The following is a 16,934-nucleotide window of genomic DNA, read 5'->3' as shown; positions in this document are numbered from 1 at the left end:
TCAATCTCATTTTTTGCCACTTAAATCTCTTTATTTGGCATTTTCAGCCCAGTCCAACCTCACTTTTGGCCCTTCCAAGCCACCGTACATCTCACTTTTGGCCACTTAAATCTCATTTTTGGTCCTTCCAAGGCACTTCAATCTCAATTTTGACCATAGAAATCTCATTTTTTCCTCTTCCAAGCTACTCAAATCTCATTTTTGACTTCCCAAATTTGATTTTTTTGCTCTTTTTTGCTCATTCCTGTTTGTGTGCGTGCGGGTTGGGGCAGTGGCGCTGAGGGCCCCGCTCACCTTCAGAGGAGTTTCCTGAGGCGCCTCAGGGCACCGAAATCTTTTAGCCATTGAAATCTCATTTTTAGCCATTAAAATCTCATTTTTAATCATTGAAATCTCATTTTTGGCCACTTAAATCTCATTTTTGGCCACTCTAAGCCATTTCAATCTCATTTCTGGCCACTTAAATCTCTTTATTTGGCATTTTCAGCCCAGTCCAACCTCACTTTTGGCCCTTCCAAGCCACCGTACATCTCACTTTTGGTCCTTCCAAGGCACTTAAATCTCAATTTTGACCACATAAATCTCATTTTTTCCTCTTCCAAGCTACTCAAATCTCATTTTTGACTTCCCAAATTTGATTTTTTTGCTCTTTTTTGCTCATTCCTGTTTGTGTGCGTGCGGGTTGGGGCAGTGGCACTGAGGGCCCCGCTCACCTTCAGAGTTTCCTGAGGCGCCTCAGGGCCCTGAAATCTCAATTTTGACCATATAAATCTCATTTCTGGCAACTTTAAGCCACTGAAATCTCATTTTTGGGCACTCAAATCTCATTTTGGGCCATTTCAATCTCATTTTTTGCCACTTAAATCTCTTTATTTGGCATTTTCAGCCCAGTCCTAGCTCACTTTTGGCCCTTCCAAGCCACCGTACATCTCACTTTTGGCCACTTAAATCTCATTTTTGGTCCTTCCAAGCCACTTAAATCTCAATTTTGACCATAGAAATCTCATTTTTTCCTCTTCCAAGCTACTCAAATCTCATTTTTGACTTCCCAAATTTGATTTTTTTGCTCTTTTTTGCTGTTTGTGTGGCGGTGCGTGCGGGTTGGGGCCGTGGCGCTGAGGGCCCCGCTCACCTTCAGAGGAGTTTCCTGAGGCGCCTCAGGGCACTGAAATCTCAATTTTGGCCACTGAAATCTCAATTTTGACCATATAAATCTCATTTCTGGCGACTTTAAACCACTTAAATCTCATTTTTGGGCACTCAAATCTCATTTTGGGCCATTTCAATCTCATTTTTTGCCACTTAAATCTCTTTATTTGGCATTTTCAGCCCAGTCCTAGCTCACTTTTGGCCCTTCCAAGCCACCGTACATCTCACTTTTGGCCACTTAAATCTCATTTTTGGTCCTTCCAAGCCACTTAAATCTCAATTTTGACCATAGAAATCTCATTTTTTCCTCTTCCAAGCTACTCAAATCTCATTTTTGACTTCCCAAATTTGATTTTTTTGCTCTTTTTTGCTCATTCCTGTTTGTGTGCGTGTAGGTTGGGGCCGTGGCGCTGAGGGCCCCGCTCACCTTCAGAGGAGTTTCCTGAGGCGCCTCAGGGCACCGAAATCTCAATTTTGGCCACTTAAATCTCAATTTTGACCATATAAATCTCATTTCTGGTGACTTTAAGCCACTGAAATCTCATTTTTGGGCACTCAAATCTCATTTTGGGCCATTTCAATCTCATTTTTTGCCACTTAAATCTCTTTATTTGGCATTTTCAGCCCAGTCCTTGCTCACTTTTGGCCCTTCCAAGCCACCGTACATCTCACTTTTGGCCACTTAAATCTCATTTTTGCTCCTTCCAAGGCACTTCAATCTCAATTTTCACCATATAAATCTCATTTTTTCCTCTTCCAAGCTACTCAAATCTCATTTTTGACTTCCCAAATTTGATTTTTTTGCTCTTTTTTGCTCATTCCTGTTTGTATGCATGCGTGTTGGGGCAGTGGCGCTGAGGGCCCCGCTCACCTTCAGAGGAGTTTCTCAGGGCACCCAAATCTCATTTTTGGCCATTGAAATCTCACTTTCAGCCATTGAAATCTCATTTTTGGCCACTGAAATCTCATTTTTGGCCACTCTAAGCCATTTCAATCTCATTTTTTGCCACTTAAATCTCTTTATTTGGCATTTTCAGCCCAGTCCAACCTCACTTTTGGCCCTTCCAAGCCACCGTACATCTCACTTTTGGCCCTTCCAAGCCACCGTACATCTCACTTTTGGCCACTTAAATCTCATTTTTGGTCCTTCCAAGGCACTTCAATCTCAATTTTGACCATAGAAATCTCATTTTTTTCCTCTTCCAAGCTACTCAAATCTCATTTTTGACTTCCCAAATTTGATTTTTTTGCTCTTTTTTGCTCATTCCTGTTTGTGTGCGTGCGGGTTGGGGCAGTGGCGCTGAGGGCCCCGCTCACCTTCAGAGTTTCCTGAGGCGCCTCAGGGCACTGAAATCTCAATTTTGGCCACTGAAATCTCAATTTTGACCATATAAATCTCATTTCTGGCGACTTTAAGCCACTGAAATCTCATTTTTGGGCACTCAAATCTCATTTTGGGCCATTTCAATCTCATTTTTTGCCACTTAAATCTCATTTTTGGCATTTTCAGCCCAGTCCTAGCTCACTTTTGGCCCTTCCAAGCCACCGTACATCTCACTCTTGGCCCTTCCAAGCCACCGTACATCTCACTTTTGACCATATAAATCTCATTTTTTCCTCTTCCAAGCTACTCAAATCTCATTTTTGGCCACTCAAATCTCATTTTTTTTTAATTTTATTTTTTTTGCTCATTTCTGTCTGTGTGCGTGCGTGTTGGGGCCGTGGCGCTGAGGGCCCCGCTCACCTTCAGAGGAGTTTCCTGAGGCGCCTGAGGGCACCGAAATCTTTTAGCCATTGAAATCTCATTTTTAGCCATTAAAATCTCATTTTTAGTCATTGAAATCTCATTTTTGGCCACTTAAATCTCATTTTTGGCCACTCTAAGCCATTTCAATCTCATTTCTGGCCACTTAAATCTCATTTTTGGCATTTTCAGCCCAGTCCAACCTCACTTTTGGCCCTTCCAAGCCACCATACATCTCACTTTTGGCCCTTCCAAGCCACCATACATCTCACTTTTGACCATATAAATCTCATTTTTTCCTCTTCCAAGCTACTCAAATCTCATTTTTGGCCACTCAAATCTCATTTTTTTTAAATTTTTATTTCTTTTGTCATTCCTGTCAGTGTGCGTGCGGGTTGGGGCCGTGGCGCTGAGGGCCCCGCTCACCTTCAGAGGAGTTTCCTGAGGCGCCTCAGGGCCCCCGCAGGGTCTGCTCTGCGGATAAACACAGCACTCAGTCTCCAGGGCCTTTTTTATATTTTATTTTTAATATTTTTAATTTTTTTTTAATTTATTTTTCATGGTTTTGCCCCCCCCAAAAATTCCAAACAAGGTGCGACGCTCACTGTTCAAAGGGTTGGGGTTTTTGGATTTTTTTTGGATTTTTTTAAATTTTTTTTTGGATTTTTTTGCGTGAAAATTCAATTTTTTTTTTTTTTTTGTTTTTTTTGTTGGGAATTTTTATTTTTTGCAGTCCTAAAATTCTCATTTTTTCACTCCTAAAATTCCATTTTTTTTTTCACTCCTAAAATTTTTTCAATCCCAGAATTCTGGGGTTTTTTTTCTCACTCCTAAAATTCTCATTTTTTTCACTCTTAAAATTCTCATTTTTTTCTCAGTCCTAAAATTTTAATTTTTTTCTCAGTCCTAAAAATCCATTTTTTTTTCACTCCTAAAATGCTTATTTTTTCAATCCCAGAATTCTGGGGTTTTTTTCTCACTCCTAAAATTCTCTTTTTTTTTTCACTCCCAAAATTCTCATTTTTTTCTCACTCCTAAAATTCTCATTATTTTTTTCCTCACTCCTAAAAAATTTTAATTTTTTTTTCTGCACTCCTAAAATTCTCATATATTTTCACTCCTAAAACTCACTTTTTTTTCACTCCTAAAATTCTTTTTTTTTTTTGATTCCTAAAAATTCTCTTTTTTTTTCCCCTCACTCCCAAAACTCCCATTTTTTTCCCCCTAAAAAATTCTCATTTTTCACTACTAAAACTCTCATTTTTTTCCTAAAAAATCCCTAGGAAATTCCTAAAAAAATCTCATTTTTCTCCCAAAAATCCCTAAAAAAATTCTCATTTTTCCCCTAAAAAATCCCTAAAAAAAATCTCATGTTTTCCTCCTAAAACTCTCATTTTTTACCTAAAAATTCCTAAAAAAATTTCTCATTTTTCCCCTAAAAAATCTCTAAAAAAATCTCCTTTTTCCCCTAAAAAATCCCTAAAAAATTCTCATTTTTCCCTAAAAAAATTCCTAAAAAAAAGTAATTTTTCTCCTAAAAAATCCCTAAAAATTCTCATTTTTTCCCTAAAAAAACCCTCATTTTTGCTCCTAAAACTCTCATTTTTTCCTAAAAAATCCCTACAAAAATCTCATTTTTCCCCTAAAAAATTCCTAAAAATTCTCATTTTTCTCCTAAAAAATCCCTAAAAGAAATCTCATTTTTTCCCTAAAAATCCCTAAAAAATTCCCATTTTTCTACTAAAAAAATCTCATTTTTCACCTAAAAATTCCTAAAAAAAATCTCATTTTTCACTCCTAAAACTCTCTTTTTTTTCCTAAAAAATTTCTACAAAAATCTCATTTTTCCCCTAAAAAATCCCTAAAAAATTCCTAAAAATTCTCAATTTTTTCCTAAAAAATCCCTTAAAAAAATCTCATTTTTTTTCATAAAAAATTCCTAAAAAAAAGTCATTTTTCCTCCTAAAACTCTCATTTTTCTCCTAAAAAATCCCTAAAAAATTCCTAAAAAATCCTCATTTTTCACTCCTAAAAAATGTGAATTTTCGTACCTAGTCCTGCTCCTCGTGCTCGAGGATGGCCTGCAGGAAGGCCCTGCGCTCGTGGCTCAAGGATTTCTGGTCGAACATCCCGGCCTGGATCTTATTTTAATTTATTTCACTCCTAAAAAATTCTCATTTTTCATTCCTAAACCCCTCATTTTTTCCCTAAAAAAATTCCTAAAAAATTCTCATTTTTCCTCCTAAAACTCTCATTTTTTTACTAAAAAATCCCTAAAAATTTCTCATTTTTCACTCCTAAAACTCTCGTTTTTTCCTAAAAAATTTCTCATTTTTCCTACTAAAACTCTCATTTTTTTCCTAAAAAATCCCTAAAAAAAAATCGCATTTTTCCCCTAAAAAGTTCTCATTTTTCTTCCTAAAAGTCTCATTTTTTTCCTAAAAAAATCCCTAAAAAATTCCTAAAAAATTCTCATTCTTCTCCTAAAAAATCACTAAAAATATTCTTTTTTTTCCTAAAAAATCCCTAAAAAAAATCTCATTTTTCTTCCTAAAACTCTCTTTTTTTCCTAAAAAATCCCTAAAAAACTCCTAAAATCTCATTTTTCCCCTAAAAAATTCCTAAAATTTCTCATTTTTTTCCTAAAAAAATCTCTAAAAAATTCTCATTTTTCCCCTAAAAAAAATCTAATTTTTCCCCCAAAAAAATCCCTAAAATTTCTCATTTTTTTCCTAAAAAAATCCCTAAAAATTCTCATTTTTCTACTAAAAAAAATCTAATTTTTCCCCTAAAAATCCCTAAAAAATTCTCATTTTTCCCTAAAAAATCCCTAAAAAAATTCCTAAAAAAATCTCATTTTTCACTCCTAAAAATCCCATTTTTTCCCTAAAAAATTCTCATTTTTCCTCCCAGAACTCTCATTTTTTTCCTAAAAAAATCTCATTTTTTTCTCCTAAAAATCCCTAAAAATTCCTAAAAAATTCTCATTTTTTCCCTAAAAAATTCTCATTTTTTTCCTAAAAAATTTCAATTTATTTTTTTTCGTACCTCGTCCTGCTCCTCGTGCTCGAGGATGGCCTGCAGGAAGGCCCTGCGCTCGTGGCTCGAGGATTTCTGGTCGAACATCCCGGCCTGGATCCAGCTCCTTTTTGCTTTATTATTTTAATTTATTTCACTCCTAAAAAATTCTCATTTTTCACTCCTAAACCCCTCATTTTTTCCCTAAAAAATCCCTAAAAAAAAATCCCAAAATAATCTCATTCCTCCTCCTAAAATTCTTATTTTTCCCTAAAAAAATCTCATTTTTTCCTCCTAAAACTCTCATTTTTTTCCCTAAAAAAATCTCATTTTTTCCTCCTAAAACTCTCATTTTTTTCCTAAAAAAAATCTCATTTTTCCCCTAAAAAATTCCTAAAAATTATCATTTTTTTTTCCTAAAAAATCCCTAAAAATTCTCTTTTTTTCCTTAAAAAAATCTCATTTTTCTCCTAAAAAAATCCCTAAAAAACTCCTAAAAAAATCTCATTTTTCCCCTAAAAAAATCTCATTTTTCCCCTAAAAAATTCCTAAAAATTCTCATTTTTTCCCTAAAAATCCCTAAAAAAATCTCATTTTTTCCCTAAAAAATTCTAATTTTTCCTCCTAAAACTCTCATTTTTTTTCCTAAAAAACTCTCATTTTTTCCTAAAAAATGTGAATTTTGTACCTCGTCCTGCTCCTCGTGCTCGAGGATGGCCTGCAGGAAGGCCCTGCGCTCGTGGCTCGATGATTTCTGGTCGAACATCCCAGCCTGGATCCAGCCCCTTTTTCCTTTTTTCTTTAATATTTGATATTTTATTTCACTCCTAAAACCTCCTAAAAAATTCACATTTTTCACTCCTAAAAACCTCATTTTTTTCCTAAAAAATTCTCATTTTTCCCCTAAAAAATTTCATTTTTCCCCCTAAAAATCCCCTAAAAAATCTTATTTTTCTCCTAAAAAAATCTCATTTTTCATCTAAAAATTCCTAAAAAAATCTCATTTTCCCCCTAAAAAAATTCTCATTTTTCACTCCTTAAACCCTAATTTTTTTCCTAAAATATCCCTAAAAAATTCTCATTTTTCACTCCTAAAAGTCTAATTTTTCTCCTAAAAAATTCCTAAAGAAGTCTCATTTTTCACCCTAAAAGTCTCATTTTTTCCCTAAAAAAATCCTAAAAAAATCTCATTTTTTCCCTTCAAATTTCCTTTAAAAAAATCTCATTTTTCACTCCTAAAACTCTCATTTTTTTCCCTAAAAAATCCCTAAAAAATTCCTAAAAAATTCTCATTTTTTCCTAAAAAAATTCTATTTTTTTTTTCCTTCAATCCTAAAATTTGAGTTTAAATTTTTTCTCACCTCGTCCTGCTCCTCGTGCTCGAGGATGGCCTGCAGGAAGGCCCTGCGCTCGTGGCTGGAGGATTTCTGGTCGAACATCCCGGCCTGGATCACCTTCTGGTCCACGTTCAGTTTGTACTTGGCGGCCGCCAGGATTTTCTCCTCCACGCTGTTGACGGTGCAGAGGCGAAGGACGCGAACCTCGTTCTGCTGCCCGATGCGGTGCGCGCGGTCCTGCGCCTGCAGGTCCTGGAAACGCCCAAAATTTCAATTATTCTCCTCGAAATTCCATGGGGGAAAATGTGGGGATCAAGCCTGAGGGGGTTTTGGGGTGGTAGCTGAAAAAATCCCCATTTTTTTCCTCAAAAATTCAAATTTTGTACTCAAAATCCCCTCATTTTGTCCTCAAAAATCCTTATTTTTCCTCAGAATCTGCAGGAACCCCGAGGATGATAAAGATGCGAAAATGGGATCAGCAAAGGATCCCAAAACTCCCGGTTTTGTCCTCAAAAATCCCTGAAAAAATTCAATTTATTGTCCTCAAAATTCCATGGGGGAAAATGTGGGGGTGAGGGCTGAGAAGGTTTTGGGGTGGTAGCTGAAAAATTCAAATTTTTTTTCCACAAAATTTTGGGGTTTTTCCACAAAAATCCCTGATTTTTTTCCTCAAAAATCCTGGTTTTCACCTCAAAATCTGCCCTGGTTTTGTCCTCAAAAAACCCTGATTTTCTCCTTAAAAATCCAGATTGTGCCCTGAAAATCTGCCCTGGTTTTGTCCTCAAAAATCCCTGAAAAAATTCAATTTATTGGCCTTCAAATTTCATGGGGGTGAAGGTTGAGAAGTTTTTGGGGTGATACATCAAAAATCTCTATTTTTTTCCACAAAAATCCCCGTTTTTTTCCACAAAAATCCTCGTTTTTTTCCTTAAAAAATCCTGGTTTTCACCTCAAAATCTGCCCTGGTTTTGTCCTGAAAAAACCCTGATTTTCTCCTTAAAAATCCAGATTGTGTCCTCAAAATCTGCCCTGGTTTTGTCCTCAAAAATCCCTGAAAAAATCAATTTATTGTGCTCAAAAATCCCCGAAAAATTCAATTTATTGTCGCAGTTCAGGTGCAGAGGCGAAGGACGCGAACCTCGTTCTGCTGCCCGATGCGGTGCGCGCGGTCCTGCGCCTGCAGGTCCTGGAAACGCCCAAAAATTCAATTATTCTCCTTAAAATTTGTGTGGGAATGAGATTTGGGGTGGTAGCTGAAAAATTCCCATTTTTTTTCACAAAAATCCCCGTTTTTTTCCTCAAAAAATCAAATTTTGTCCTCAAAAATCCTGGTTTTGGCCTCAAAATCTGCCCCGGTTTGTGCTCAAAAATCCCTGAAAAAATTCAATTTATTGGCCTTAAAATTCATGTGGGGGTGAAGGCTGAGAAGGTTTTGGGGTGATACATCAAAAATTCCTGGTTTTTTGCACAAAAATTCAGATTTTTTTCCTCAAAAATCCTTGAAAAAATCCATTTATTCTCCTTAAAATTCATGGAGGGAGATGTGGGGATGAGGCCTGAGGGGGTTTTGGGGTGGTAGCTGAAAAAATCCCCGTTTTTTTCATCAAAAATTCAAATTTTCTATTCAAAATCCCTGATTTTGTCCTCAAAAATCCTGATTTTTCCTCAGAATCTGCAGGAATCCCGAGGATGATGAAGATGTGAAAATGGGATCAGCAAAGGATCCCAAAAACTCCCGGTTTTGTCCTCAAAAATCCCTGAAAAAATTCAATTTATTGTCCTCAAAATTCCATGGGGGAAAATGTGGGGGTGAGGTCTAAAGGGGTTTTGGGGTGGTAGCTGAAAAAATCCCATTTTTTCTCCACAAAATTTTGGGTTTTTTCCACAAAAATCCCTGATTTTGCCCTCAAAAATTCTGGTTATGACCTCAAAACCTGCCCTGGTTTTGTCCTCAAAAATCCAAATTTTGTCCATAAAAATCCAAATTTTATCCTCAAAAATCCAAATTTCTGAGGTGATTTTGGGGTTCCACCTCAACTCCATGGATCCATTTTAGAGGTTCCTCCAATTTCTGAGCAGATTTTGGGGTTCCACCTCAAATCCATGGATCCATTTGGGGTTTCTCCGTCCTGGTCCTACCTGGTGGGACTTCATCTCCATTTCACCCCAAAATTTCCACCATTCCCAAAATTTCTGAGGTGATTTTGGGGTTCTACCTCAAATCCACGGATAATTTTGGAGGTTCCTCCAATTTCTGAGCTGATTTTGGGGTTCCACCTCAACTCCATGGATAATTTTGGAGGTTTCTCCAATTTCTGAGCAGATTTTGGGGTTCCACCTCAACTCCATGGATAATTTTAAAGGTTCCTCCAATTTCGGGGTTCCACCTCAACTCCATGGATAATTTTGGGGTTTCTCCAATTTCTGAGCAGATTTTGGGGTTCCACCTCAACTCCATGGATAATTTTGGAGGTTCCTCCAATTTCTCAGCAGATTTTGGGATTCCACCTCAACTCCACGGATCCATTTTGGGGTTCTACCTCAAATCCATGGATAATTTTGGAGGTTTCTCCAATTTCTGAGCTGATTTTGGGGTTCCACCTCAACTCCACGGATCCATTTTGGGGTTCCACCTCAACTCCATGGATAATTTTGAGGTTCCTCCAATTTCTGAGCAGATTTTGAGGCTCCACCTCAACTCCATGGATCCATTTTGAGGTTCCTCCAATTTCTGAGCTGATTTTGGGGTTCCACCTTGACATTATGGATACATTTTGGGGTTCCACCTCCAAATCCATGGATAATTTTGGGGTTTCTCCAATTTCTGAGCAGATTTTGGGGTTCCACCTCAACTCCACAGATCCATTTTGGAGGTTTCTCCAATTTCTGAGGTGATTTTGGGGTTCCACCTCAACTCCATGGATCCATTGTGGGGTTTCTCCAATTTCTGAGCTGATTTTGGGGTTCCACCTCAACACCATGGATCCATTTTGGGGTTCCACCTAAACTCCATGGATAATTGTGGAGGTTTCTCCAATTTCTGAGGTGATTTTGGGGTTCCACCTCAAATCCATGGATCCATGTTGGGGTTTCTCCAATTTCTGAGCTGATTTTGGGGTTCCACCTTGACATTATGGATACATTTTGGGGTTCCTCCAACTTCTGAGCTGATTTTGGGGTTCCACCTCAACTCCATGGATCCATGTTGGGGTTTCTCCAATTTCTGAGCTGATTTTGGGGTTCCACCTCGACACCATGGATCCATTTTGGGGTTCCACCTCAAATCCATGGATAATTTTGGAGGTTCCTCCAATTTCAGGGTTCCACCTCAACTCCATGGAAAATTCTGGAGGTTCCTCCAATTTCTGAGCAGATTTTGGGGTCCCACCTCAACACCATGGATCCATTTTAGGGTTCCTCCAATTTCTGAGGTGATTTTGGGGTTCTACCTCAACTCCATGGATCCATTTTGGGGTTCCACCTCAACTCCACGGATAATTTTGGGGTTTCTCCAATTTCTGAGCAGATTTTGGGGTTCCACCTCAACTCCATGGATAATTTTGGGGTTTCTCCAGCCTGGCCCTACCTGGTGGGGGTTCCAGTCGCTGTCGAAGATGATGACGGTGTCGGCCGACTGCAGGTTGAGGCCGAGGCCGCCGGCGCGCGTGCTCAGCAGGAAGATGAAATACTCGGAGCCCGGCTCGTTGAACGTCTTCAGCAACATGCCCCGGTCCTCGGCCTTGGTGGTGCCTGGAACCGCACACGGGAGTCACCGACAGTTCCGGAAGGTTCCGTGGGGAAGGGGATTCCCCATTGGATTGAATGGGATCCCCATTGGATTGAATGGGATCACCATTGAATTGAATTCCCATTGGATTGAATGGGGTTCCCATTGAATTGATTGGACTCCCATTGAATTAAACGGGATCCCCATAGGATTGATTGGACTCCCATTGGATTGAATGGGATTCCCATTGAGTTGAATGGGACTCCCATTGAATTGAATGGGATCCCCATTGAGTTGAATGGAATCCCCATTGAATGGAATGGGATTTCCATTGAATTGAATTGGATCTCCATTGGATTGAATTCCCATTGGATTGAATGGGATCCCCATGGAATTGAATTTGATCTCCACTGGATTGAATGGGATTCCCATTGGATTGAATGGGATTCTCATTGAATGGAATGGGATCCCCACTGGATTGAATGGGGTTCCCATTGAATTGAATGGGTTCCTTATTGAAATGAATGGTATCCCCATTGAATGGAATGGGATTCCCATTGAATTGATTGGACTCTCATTGGATTGAAGGGGATCCCCATGGAAATGAATGGGATCCCCATTGGATTGAATGGGATTCCCATTGGATTGAATGGGATCCCCATTGGATTGAATGGGATTCCCACTGAGTTGAATTCCTATTGGATTGAATGGGTTCCTTATTGAAATGAATGGGATCCCCATTGAAATGAATGGGATCCCCATTGGATTGAATGGGATCCCCATTGGATTGAATGGGATCTCCATTTGATTGATTGGACTCCCATTGAATTGAATGGGATCCCCATTGGATTGAATGGGATCCCCACTGAAATGAAAGGGATCCCCATTGGATTGATTGGACTCCCATTGGATTGAATGGGATTCCCATTGAATGGAATGGGATTCCCATTGAGTTGAATGGGATTCCCATTGAGTTGAATTCCCATTGGATTGAATGGGGTTCCCATTGAATTGACTGGACTCCCATTGGATTGAATGGGGTTCCCATTGAATTGATTGGACTCCCATTGAAATGAATGGGATCCCCATTGGATTGAATGGGATCCCCATTGGATTGAATGGGATCCCCACTGGATTGAATGGGATCCCCATTGAATTGATTGGACTCTCATTGGATTGAATGGGGTTCCCATTGAATTGAATGGGTTCCTTATTGAAATGAATGGGTTCCTTATTGAAATGAATGGGTTCCTTATTGAAATGAATGAGATCCTCATTGGACTGAATGGGATCCCCATTGGATTGAATGGGGTTCCCATTGAAATGAATGGGTTCCTTATTGAAATGAATGGGTTCCTTATTGAAATGAATGGGATCCCCATTGGATTGAAGGGGATCCCCATTGGATTGAATGGGATTTTGGGGTGCATCCCCCCCATTGGGGCACTCACCGTCCAGCCTGAGGTATTTGAAGCCCCGGTAGGCGAAATAATCCTCCATGATGGTCATCAGCGAGGTCATCTGGCAGAAGAGCAGCACCTTGTGGTTGGTGGCCCTGAGTTTGGGCAGGATCCGATCCAGGAGCTCGAATTTTCCGGAAGCTCGGTACAAATCCAGCCTTGGATGGATTAAAAAAACCCAAAAATTAATGAAAAAATTGAATTTTTTCGAAAAAATTTGAATTTTTTCAGAAAATTTTGAATTTTTTTGGAAGATTTTGGCATTGGGATCATCTGGTTTCACGTGATGGTTCGTCTTCTACCTCTAGGAAAATTCTGAATTATTAAATTATTATTAAATTATTTTTATTAAAGTTATTACTATTATTATTATTATTAAGATTAGTAGTAGTAGTAATATTTGTATTATTACTATTATTATAAATTATAAATATAAAAAATAATATATAATATATATTGATAATAAATATATTAATATTCAATAATTCATAGTATATATTTATATTATATATAAATATATTAATATATATAAATATATTTATACATATAAATAATATATATAAATTTTTTAATTATATTAGTAATCAATAATAAATAAAAATAAATTATACTATCATAAATTATAATACTATTATAATTATTATGGATTATTACTATTATTAGATTTATTAATTATTATTAAAGTTATTAATTGTTATTAAATTCACAGGTTTTGTAATTAATTCTAAAATTTTGTCACTCACCCCTGCACGATCCCACCAGTGAAGCCCAAGTGCTCTGAGAAGGATTCCTGAAATAAAAAAGAGAAATTGTGACAAAAAACTGCAGAAATTGCCCCAAAAAATAAAAATCTGGAGATAAATTGTGACAAAAGCAGCAGAAATTGCCCTAAAAATAAAAAAATCTGGAGCCAAATTAGGATAAAAGCAGCAGAAATTGCCCTAAAAAATAAAAATCTGGGTTAAAAAATAAAATAAAAAAAATAATAAATAAATAAATAAATAAATAAAAATAAAATAAAATATTGGGTTTTTCCTGGTTTGGTTTTATCCCGGGTTTAACCCTTTAGGATTTTTGCCTTTTTGGTTTAACCCTTTAGGGTTTTTGCCATTTTGGGTTTAACCCGGATTTAACCTTTTAGGAATTTTGCCATTTTGTGTTTATCCCAAATTTAACCCTTTAGGATTTTTGCCTTTTTAGGTTTATCCTTTAGGATTTTCCCATTTTGGCTTTAACCCTTCAGGATTTTTGCCATTTTGGGTTTATCCCGAATTTAACCCTTTAGGGTTTTTGCCCTTTTTGGGTTTATCCCGAATTTAACCCTTTAGGATTTTTATAATTTTGTGTTTATCCTTTAGGATTTTTGCTATTTCAGGTTTATCCCGAATTTAACCCTTTAGGATTTTTGCCATTTTGGCTTTAACCTTTAGGATTTTCCCATTTTGGGTTTAACTCTTTAGCATTTTTGCCTTTTTGGGTTTATCCTGAATTTAACCCTTTAGGATTTTTGCCTTTTCGGGTTTAACCCTTTAGCATTTTTGCCATTTTGGGTTTAACCCTTTAGGATTTTTGCCATTTCGGGTTTATACCGAATTTAACCCTTTAGTATTTTTCCCATTTTAGGTTTATCCTGAATTTAACCCTTTAGGATTTTTCCATTTTTGAGTTTCCTGAATTTAACCCTTTAGGATTTTTGCAATTTTGGGTTTAACCCTTTAAGATTTTTGCCTTTTTGGCTTTAACCCTTTAGTATTTTTACAATTTTGGGTTTAACCCTTTAAGGATTTTTGCCATTTTTGGTTTATCCCGAATTTAACCCTTTAGGAATTTTGCCATTTTGTGTTTATCCCGAATTTAACCCTTTAGGGTTTTTTCCCATTTTGGGTTTAACCCTTCAGGATTTTTGCCATTTTGGGTTTCACCCTTTAGGATTTTCCCATTTTGGGTTTAACCCTTTAGGATTTTTGCCATTTTGGGTTTATCCTTTAGCATTTTTGCCATTTTGGGTTTATCCCGAATTTAACCCTTTAGGATTTTTGCCCATCCCCACCTCGATGTGCTGGAACATGTAGGGGTGGTTGCAGATCTTGCGCAGCTGCATGATCGTGTTCATCAAGGTCTTGGTGCCTCCTTTGCCCTGCCAGGAAATTCAAAATTTAATTAATTCACCCTCCTAATTAATGCTGGGGTTAAAAAAAAAAAACAAATTAATTCTGGGTTCTGTCGATTCACCAGTGCAGAATTCCCAATGGTTGGGATCATTGACTGGGAGGTGATGGTCCAGAAAAGGGACTCGGGGATAATGAAATAAATAAAAAATTTAAAAATAAATGGATTTAAATAATTTCACCCAAGCCAAGCATCTGCTCAAGGCAAGACAAGCATTGGCTCAACCCAACCCAACCCGACCAACCATGGGTTCAACCCAAACCAACCCAACTCAACCCAACCATTGGCTCAACCCAACCCAACCCAACTCAACCATTGGCTCAACCCAACCCAATCAAACATTGGTTCAACCCAACCCAACCCAACCATTGGTTCAACCCAACCCAATCATTGGTTCAACCCAACCCAACCCAACCCCATCCAACCATTGGTTCAACCCAAGCCAACTCAACCCAACCCAACCCAACTCAACCATTGGTTCAACTCAATCCAAGCATCTCCTCAACCCAACCCAACCCAACTTAACCATTGGTTCAACTCAACCCAAGCATTGGTTCAACCCAACCCAACCATTGGCTCAACCCAACCAAACCCAACCCAATCCAACCCAACTCAACCATTGGTTCAACCCAACCATTGGCTCAACCCAACTCAACCCAACCCAACTCAACCATTGGTTCAACCCAACCCAACCCAACCATTGGCTCAACCCAACTCAACCCAACCATTGGCTCAACCCAACCCAACCAAACCAAACCCAACCCAACCCAACCATTGGTTCAACCCAACCCACTTACCTCCCAACCCAACCCAACCCAACCATTGGCTCACCCCAACTCAACCCAACCCAACCATTGGTTCATCCCAACCCAACCATCTGCTCAACCCAACCCAACCCAACTCAACCCAATCCAACCCAACCATTGCTTCAACCCAACCAAACCCAACCCAAGCATCTCCTCAACCAAACCCAACCCAACCCAACCATCTGTTCAACCCAACTCAACCATCGGTTCAACCGAACCCGAGCACCTGCTTGTCAACCCAACCAACCATTGGCTCAACCAAACCCAAACATCTGCTCAACCCAACCCAACCACCTGCCAAACCCAACTCAACCCAACCATTGGTTCAACCCAACCCAACTCAACCCAACCATTGGTTCAATCCAACCATTGGCTCAACCCAACTCAACCATTGGTCTAACCCAACCATCTGCTCAACCCAACCATTAGGCCAACCCAACTTAACCAAACTTAACCAAACTCAACCCAACCCCACCCAACCATTGGCTCAACCCAACCCCCTGCCCAACCCAACTCAACCATTGGTTCAACTCAACCCAAGCATCTCCTCAACCCACCCCAACCCAACCCAACCATTGGTCCAACCCAACCCCAGCGTGGAGCCCAAGCCCCCCCAGCGTTCCCAAGTCCCCCCATCCCGACCTTCTTGTCCTTCTCGGAGCCGTCGGTGAGCAGGACGCCCTTGGCCTGCATGTGCCGGTACAGGACGCGCTGCAGCGCCGACATGTCGCACTTGATGACGTACTCCACCTGCCGGAGACGGCCATTGGGTCAACCCAACCATTGGGTCAACCCAACCATTGGGTCAACCCAACCCAACCCAACCATTGGTATAAACCAACCCAACCATTGGGTCAACCCAACCCAACCATTGGTTCAACCAACCCAACCCAACCATTGGTTCAACCCAACCATTGGTACAACCCAACCCAACCATTGGTTCAACCCAACCCTCTTCAATCCAGCCCAACCATCCACTCAACCCAACCCAACCATTGGTACAACCCAACCCAACCCAGCCATTGGTACAACCCAACCCAACCATTGGGTCAACCAACCCAACCCTCTTCAATCCAGCCCAACCATCTGCTCAACCCAACCCAACCCAACAGGGCCATCACCATGAGCATCGTGGCCAGCAATGGACAGAGGGATCAACCCAACCTTCTGCTCAACCCAACCCAACCAAAGCCAACACAACCATTGGTTCAACCCAACCCAACCATCTGCTCAACCCAACCCAAAGGGATCCAACCAACCACCTACTCTACTCAACCCAACCCAACTTCTGCTCAACCCAACCATTGGTTTAACCCAACCATTGGTCCTACCCAACCATTGGTTCAACCCAACCCAACCAAACCTAACCCAACCATTGGTTCAACTCAACCATTGCTCCAACCCAACCATCTGCTCAACCCAACCCAACCAAACCCAACCCAACCATTGGTCCAACCCAACCCAACCATTGGTCCAACCCAATCCAACCACTGGTTCAACCCAACCCAACCATCTGCTCAACCC

The 16,934-nt window shown here is 39.4% G+C and overlaps 1 protein-coding gene across 1 annotated transcript in view; it reads right to left on the bottom strand.

Annotated features, from left to right (window-relative positions):
* Positions 1–16,934, bottom strand: part of SMARCA4 (SWI/SNF related BAF chromatin remodeling complex subunit ATPase 4) — a 97,466-nt gene that overhangs the window by 17,398 nt on the left and 63,134 nt on the right. The window contains 7 exon segments of the mRNA XM_074530479.1: positions 3,320–3,367; positions 7,273–7,500; positions 10,835–10,998; positions 12,427–12,593; positions 13,179–13,225; positions 14,486–14,572; positions 16,053–16,160. Of these exon segments, the coding sequence (XP_074386580.1) occupies positions 3,320–3,367; positions 7,273–7,500; positions 10,835–10,998; positions 12,427–12,593; positions 13,179–13,225; positions 14,486–14,572; positions 16,053–16,160 (849 nt within the window).

Source organism: Zonotrichia albicollis, chromosome 32 (assembly GCF_047830755.1).
Source record: "Zonotrichia albicollis isolate bZonAlb1 chromosome 32, bZonAlb1.hap1, whole genome shotgun sequence".
NCBI classification, from domain to species: Eukaryota; Metazoa; Chordata; class Aves; order Passeriformes; family Passerellidae; genus Zonotrichia; species Zonotrichia albicollis.
The sequence above is the reverse complement of the archived record's forward strand: the minus strand, read 5'-3'. Positions and strand labels throughout refer to the sequence as shown.